Here is a 7,820-nt window from a genome sequence, read left to right on the forward strand (position 1 = left end):
ACATTGCAAAATGTTTAGATGAATCATTTACATTACTGGTTAAGAGTCATGTTTGGCACATAATTTAATCTGTAACATATTTGATGACTGGTATTACATTATATAACCTCCAGTGTTAATATTTCTGCTCGCAATTTCACTTCAAATTAATACATTATTAAAGCTCGCAATAGTCAGCATACATATAGAGTCAAAACCTGAACTTTAACCGTTTTTATTTGAAGGCAGTTCATTTTAGGTAGGAAAAATGGTTTACATTTCTGAAACTTGTCCAGTTGGCGGCAGTAACGCGACATTCCCCCAGCCCCAAACGAACAAACAGAAGGAGAAGAAAACCAGAGAGAGCTACTAGGAGCTTTGAGGATCATGGGACAAGGAATTTTGTTCTATCCTCGCGCATCTTGAAGTGATTTGTCCTCGAGCGCATCTACAAACAGGCTCACGTCCGCGAGCTCACCAAGGCACGAGCCAGAATGTGAACAAGTAAGCACGGCGCCGTGTTTCAGCTTCAGTCATAATTAAATTAATAAAAGTTTTACACGTTAGAGTGCGTTAACCGCGAAGGAGCAGAGATGAAGTAAGTCATGTCCTGGCTTCAATGCCCGGTGCTTTCAGTGATGTCCATCCGCCCTCTGTGTGAGCTTTAGTTTTGAGCCCAGTTAGCTTAGCCGGGATGCTAACGTTAGCTAAGCATCGCCTGAGTTTCAATGCAGATTTTGTAGCTGGGTGTTTTCAGACATTGGTTTCCAGCCACAGGCAGAGCACAGTGAACCTGAGTCATAACTGGTGGTTTTATTTCCAGATTACATTAAATGTGTGCCTATATATATGCCTGACACAGTAAACCTGTATGAAAGGTGAAATCATTTCAACATAAATGTAAAGACAAAGTGCAGTTCTAAGGAGATTAGAATATGAACTTAAAACATGTCCTTTCATCAAGTTCAAAGGTCGTGGCATTGGACAAATGCACATGCCATGTTGTTGTCAATCCTGTCAAAGTGATGTGCTGTTTTTGATTTTGCAGGTTCAATGCAGATGACTTAGGCTCCTTCACTCATTTACTGTTTTTCAAGGTAGAATATTACAGGTAAGACGATAAGAAATATTTTCATCTAGACTCAATTTATTTGTAAAATATTGCAGGAGGAGTCACTGTTGCTCTTGTTAGCAGGTCCATAAGATATTGTGTGAAGTGGAAAGGATCCATGTGTCCCCAACGCTCCAACAGACAGCCTAGGGCCTCCAAGAAGAACACCAAGACAAGCCCCGCTCCAGAGGAAGAAGTCATCCAGCGTCAGCTGAGAGGGCGGAGGGGGAAAGGCAGTACTGGTGACAGCCTCTGTATCGCAGGTGAGGGAACAGGGTGCGACATCCTCGACATCATTACCACTCAGGAAGAGAAGCATGTTGGTGAAGAAGATGGGGGAAAGGCGGTAGAGATAGCTCATAAAGAACTGGACGACTTGGATGAAGACCGAGTCTCTGTTTGCAGCAGCACAGCGTCTGGTCCCTCTTTTTATCACTCCACCTACAGAAAAGCGAGGCCTTCCCAGAACCTGTGCTTGGCCTGTCAGAAGCTCTACCAGAAAGCAAAGAAGATAAAAACATCAATCATAAACAAACTGCTGGACAATGGTGAGCACACTAATGGCAGCATGAAAATATAATGTCTTTGGGAAGAAGTTCATGCTATAGCTACTCTTCCAAAGGAAAGATGAATAATTGTTAATAATACTTGAGAAATATTTTTCTATAGCACACTTGCACTGCTTTTATTAGCCCTGCATAAAAAGAAATCTAAAAGTATAACTACACATTTCAGTAACCAGTATACAATTATGTATTGTTTGTTGCATGAAGTGGATGAAATGCTTACATATGGTTTAACTTACAGTACCAAATTAATAGCCGTCCTCTTTTGCATCTATATTAACAACAAACAGGTAAGCACAGTTCTGTAACACTTTGATTTTGATTCTTGTTTAGATCCTATGTCCCCGACATGTGACCAGTGGGTCCTTATCAAAAAGCGGACATCCCAAAGGTGGCCTGATGCAAGAGGGTAAGGCTGAGTGTACACTGTATGTATGTGTGCGTTTGACAAATTACCATCATATTTAAGCTGATTGTACTGCTGCCTGTCTGCTCTGTCAGGAAGCTTTTGAGCCACATAAAGAAGATAAAGAAGGCCTGTGAGAAACAAAGTGAGCAGCGTGTGGAAGAATCTGCCGTCTGTTCAAGGCCGCACACTTTCCTCCACAGGTAACGTGTTTGCCTGCATGAATTTCTTATGACTGTAGCTGTTCTCATCTAAAATGACTTGTATGTGCTGTGTTTTTGGGCTTAGGAACCTCAGACGATGTGTGAAAGCGAAAAAGGAGAGGAAGAAGAATAAGAACAGGAGGAAGAGACAGAGAGACGGTTCGCAGGGTACTCGTGTCGCTAAGCAGCAGCGTCTCCACACCAACACTCCCATCAAGATGACCTGTGTAGAGCCAAACAGCCGCCGAAAAAGCAGCAGTCAGGGGAACAGAGGTGTGACTGCTGAGGCGATTCCCTCGTCTGTGACACAGGAAGCCACCACACCAAGCAAGAGAACACCAAAGCAGACGGGTAGATTCAGAAACTTGCTGGCTGAGCTACGGAGCAAGAGCAGCATGATTGTAAGAGAAACACACTAGTGAGGAGGCAGGATTCGAGTGCTAATCGCTTTTAGTCGTGATGTTCTGCTGGTCTTCAGTATTGTTACCTATTCGGTGGCCTATGCCTAGAGTTACTTGACAAAGTGCCGTCGCAGTTCTGTGCATGTTTTGTTTGTGATCCTTTAAAATTAACAATAATATTTATTTAATGTTCCTTACAACTGGACAGCTGTGAATAAATGTTTATGTTGATCTTATGGCATGCCTTTTTTTAAAAAAAAATACCGACATAAGTTCACTCACTCGCATTCAAAAACACTCGTGCATTTACAGCTCTTCACAAAATCAAGTACCTTTCACCTGTATGCAAACACTTGCTTATTTTCATTTGCGTTTGCAGCAAGCTGGTCACTGTTCATAGTGTCCACAGCATGTACACCACTTCCTGCTAGCGCTCCAGCTTCTTCAGTGAGCTGCATTTCAGGGATGTTAAAGTTGCACAGCATCAGAGCTTTGACTCGTTATATAATGTGAAGATATCAGTCCTCACTCCCAAGTGTGGTGTCCACAACTAGGTGATAATGGGAGGAGAGAGGGATTTCACAGCTTCAGTGTCTGAGTGGGCTGTTGTTGGACATTATTTTTTCACAAATGCATCCAAAGACAAACAAAAAAAGGTGGCAAAATATTTGAAACTATATCTTTCCTATTAGTCACGAAACAAAACAGGCAAAAAAGAAAATCAGTGAGCTATAAATATTATTTTATATGCCATGGTGTATACTAGTTATTCCTATATGCTGTCATGTTGACTCACTGTGTTTGTACTTTGTACAAACTTACATTAAAGGAAACCCATCTGCACCATTGCAAAAATTGAGAGGTTGATGCATCAGAGCTTATAAGAGGGAGATACACAATTAATTGCCAATGCAGGCAACCCACTGTCTAAACAGGATATCACCAGGCCTACCTGTCTTTTGGCTTTGGGAATGTGAACGGCCTCCGTCCATTATCAGTCACTTGAAGTTGTCTTATGGTAAAATGTTGCCAGGCAGGCTCAAGATGCACTTTCAAACCAAACAGCCTTTCTGAGAGAAACCCTAACCCTCAAAAGAGTGCTGGATCTGAAACAGAGGCACTTCCGTTTGAAGGTGTGTAATAAGGCTGTGGAGCTGAGGTGTATGATAGTGGTGTACACGGGTATGATGGAAAGTTAGGTGTGCCTTTGATTTATTTGGGAATGTGTGACAAACTCGGACAGACATTTACTTCTTCAAGTACACTGAAGTCCCAATTACTTTAGGGAAGAAAGGTAAATCCATCCATTCTTTTTCTCAACGCAGTGGAGATGGAGCCCACGTAGCAGGCTGTTTGCAGACGCTTATTCTAACAGCCCACATGGTGGCGCCACATAACCAGCATTCACAGACTGACTCTACAGCTCTGTGTGTAGTAACACAAAATAAACACAAATGTACAAAAAGCACATAGATACAGGGTTAGAGCTCATGGGGAGCATGGGTAATGTGGTATGTGACATAAATACAAGCGGTTGGCACTGGACTCGCTTGGGCCAGTCTCACTCTGCACAGCAGGACAGGTACAGGTGTAATCAATAACATTAATGATCATGAAGCATCCCAGAGAGCCGGCATGCACAATAAGCAGGGTCGGTCCTGCAGCTCAGAGTAAAGCAACTTTAACCTGATACCATCATTTTCACCTGTGTGAATCATCAGCTGTTCAAGTGTTTACACTGCAGGATCACAGTCGCAGTTACTGCAGGTCAGTGCAGCCACCTGTTGCTATGAGCAGAAGTGCCAACGAGTCATATCATACAGTAGATCTGCATTTATTTTTATTTTGTTAAGTTTTGGAACTAATCAAAATAATTTTTCAGGCAACAGTGACCTCAGTTAAATGCTTGTTTCATTTAACTTTGTATTAGTTTTAGTGGTGGTTTATCTCAACTTTCTTTTTAATTATTACAGTATGTAGGGTCTGACAATGTTGTATTACATTACAAAAAAAATAAATATAAAATACTTCAGGCTGGGGAATCACAGTTACGCCGATAAGCCTCCATAGTTTGTGTTGGCAGATGTGACAGAGTGAACACAGACTGAGGCTACGTCCACACGTACACGGGTATTTTTGAAAACGGAGATTTTCCGTTTTCGTTTTAAAAAATAATCCCGTCCACACGTAAAGGCAGAAATGAAGGAAAACGCTGCTATGAACATGCCAAAGCAGCAGGTGGCGCTAGATTCCTAACCGTGCAGAAATGTTGGCCAATCAGAAGTCTAGAAGCCTCGGTGGGAAAAAGTAAACAAAGCTGGGGCATAGAAGCAGAACGAGTCGTCTGTGTGGACGGACAGTAACTGTGTGTATATGTAAGCGTTTAAACACTGCAGAGAGTAGAATTAACAGTAACAGTATTGTAGAAATTCATTTCACCGAAACAATAACGTGGCGCACAGTGTGACGTCAAAAAATGCGCACACATTTGACGCTGTGTTCTCCGTTTTTTTCGTCCACACCTAAATACAAAAACGGAGTTTTCAAAAATATCCACCCTGGCCGGAGTTTTTAAAAATATTCGTTTTCAGTGACCAAAAACGTCGTTTACGTGTGGACGAAAGGTGCAAACGCATAGAAAAATCCGCGTTTTCAAAAATACCCGGGTACGTGTGGACGTAGCCTAAATCTAAATAGATTTCCTGCAGATTTTATTTTATGTTGGTGTGTAGATATAAAACTAACCATCTTTATTTATTGATTGATTGATTTAAGGCTCAAGGGGAGGGGGGGAAAGTAAGTCTTATAAAGATTAAGCAAAACTAAAACTTCTTACATCCGTCAGCACTTTAAAAAGGAAGAGTTTCGAACAACAGTGTTGTTTTTTTGAGATGTTTGTGCTGATACAGTGAATGGTTGGCAGAGGAAGGGTGGGGAAGTAAGAGGCAGATAAGAGACCAGGGTATGCAGTCTTCACAGTTTTAACAGATTTCTTTTAGTTTGTTTATGTTGGGGTAGCCTTACTGTTTACTCAGAGGATTAATGTATTGGGAGAGCAGTCAGAGCTGCTGGGGGCTTGTCAGCACGTCAGGAAATGTGCCTTCTTAGTAGTTAAGAGATATTGAGGTGAGTCATTAATAAACTATTTTAAAAAGCTACCATGAATGTACTAATTAGATCTTTGAGGTACAATATTTTTTACTTCGATCCACAGCCACAGCTATTCTTCCCTGTGAAAGTCCAGACAACTGACAAATAAACCGAAGGAAACAGCACGATGAAAATGTGTGAATGAAAATATATATTACTGTGAATGCACTGCAGTTAGTCACGGGCTGACTTTCATCCATAGTCCCAGGTCAGATTTTTAAAGGCAACCTAAAAACATTTCACATTATCAACATAAAGATGAAAACAAACAAGCAGGAGGGTAAAAGCATCTCATTGTGTATTATTAGATTATCAGCCATTTTTTAAATAGACATTTAAAGTGTTGTATGTGTTCTGCTCTCTGATAATAATGGTTCTAGAGCACCACTGTTGCCTTCAAAGAAAAAAAAGATTGTTCTTCTTCCTCTTTTCTGTTTACTCTGATAAACTCAATGCTGGAGGAGCCACATTGTATAAAATGTTATAAATTAGATATTCATGTATTTAATAAAATGTGCTTCTATACAACAAAACAGTGATGACTGCAACAAGGCCTTTTCTGTGGTTCTGTAATGGTTTTAAAGCGTTAAGTCTGATCATGCAGTAATAATATTATTAATATAGGAAAGGATGAGTGTTTTAGCTGTACGAACAATCAAAAGGTTGTACAACAAGCATTTAAACAAAAAAACAATTAACAAACTATTACCGACAGTCAGTTAATGAATGCAGGGACAACAAAGCCAGCATTATACAATCATCATCAGTCATCACAGATAAATAAGCAAATATAGCCCAAAAGTATTTCCTTCCTTAAAGCTGTTGTTTCTAATTGCTTTTAAATTATAAAAATACTTTTTTAAATACTTACTTAAATACTGGGAATGGGAAGTGACATAACCTGCTAAAATGCTGGTTTTCTTTAACACGTTTATTTTAGGCAAAGATAAGCAAAACGTCCCATAAAAGCATGTGTGACACAGCCTCTCATGTTAACTGTGAATATAAGTATTTAGGCCTTCTCAGTACACAAATGTTCCTTATATTAAAGACAAGATTACATGCCAGCCTGTCCTCCACCTGCATCCATGACAGCCTGGCATGCCGGCAACCCGCACCATCCACACAGCTCCGTTCTGACTGAGCTGGAGCATAACCAGGTCTTTCCTGAAGCAGCAGACCAAATAACTATGCAGTAATCAAGCCATCATCAAAAGACTGTAATACTTTGTAAAGCTTGCATAGTTTCTAAAAACTGGAATAGTCCTACTCGGTTTAGCAACTATATCATCAGTGAGTTAACCTGTTTGACAGCTTCCCCTTACAAGGAGCTATACGGGGCTGATTGAAAGTGTTTTAAAGCATTAACACTTTCTGATTGTGAGTTTGCTTTAATTCTGTATTATTTTCTCTTTTCTTGTGGATTCAAACAAAAAAACAAACTAAATACCTTAAAATAAAAACATAAAATAATGGCTGTTTATAGTAGAGACTCCAGAGGGATGTGTTCCTGCAAGCATCAGTGTTGAAATAACAAGAACGTGTTGATTTTGTTCTCAGGAAAGTGACACACTGGCATCGCACCTCTCGCTTCATTGACATTCAAAGATCAGAGGCAGACTGTCTGGTGAACTTGGCTGAAAAGCCACGATAGTCATCTTCTGAATCAATCAGCCCTCAGTGTGCACGCTCCTTGCATGCATTATATGAGACAGTGATGCAAACAGGACAAGTATATTCACAGTCTGCGGAGACACTCCTGCTGCTTGCCCTGATTTAACTAAGAATGGAGCTTAGAGTGTTACTGTTGCACGCAGACACACAAACACTGACACGTTATTTATTGTCCGATTCTCATCAACATCCTTTCCTATGGCCAATAGGACCTGATTATCACAAACCAGAGGTCTCAGGGCTAAAACAATTCACAGTGCGCGCACACACTGCGGTATCCTGTGATAGATATCAGCACCTGACACCTCGAAAACAGGAAAAATGTTTCAG

General features: G+C 40.6%; 1 protein-coding gene across 4 annotated transcripts; it reads left to right on the forward strand.

Annotated features, from left to right (window-relative positions):
- The first annotated feature begins 300 nt into the window (after positions 1-300).
- Positions 301-2,894, forward strand: LOC308383250 (uncharacterized protein). Of its 4 annotated transcripts, none has more exons than XM_080861108.1 (6): positions 301-577; positions 1,028-1,090; positions 1,172-1,638; positions 1,990-2,065; positions 2,158-2,265; positions 2,351-2,894. In XM_080861108.1, exons 1-6 carry the CDS (start codon positions 573-575, stop codon positions 2,682-2,684), a joined length of 1,053 nt encoding a protein of 350 aa, XP_080717234.1. In that variant the 5' UTR covers positions 301-572; the 3' UTR covers positions 2,685-2,894. The 4 variants fall into 4 exon arrangements, with proteins under 4 accessions (XP_080717234.1, XP_080717235.1, XP_080717237.1 ...); XM_080861109.1 differs by having other exon boundaries at positions 302-577; positions 1,175-1,638; XM_080861111.1 differs by having other exon boundaries at positions 302-483.
- Positions 2,895-7,820: the final 4,926 nt, after the last annotated feature.

Source organism: Rhamphochromis sp. 'chilingali' (assembly GCF_963969265.1).
Source record: "Rhamphochromis sp. 'chilingali' genome assembly, chromosome: 16".
Taxonomy (NCBI): domain Eukaryota; kingdom Metazoa; phylum Chordata; class Actinopteri; order Cichliformes; family Cichlidae; genus Rhamphochromis; species Rhamphochromis sp. 'chilingali'.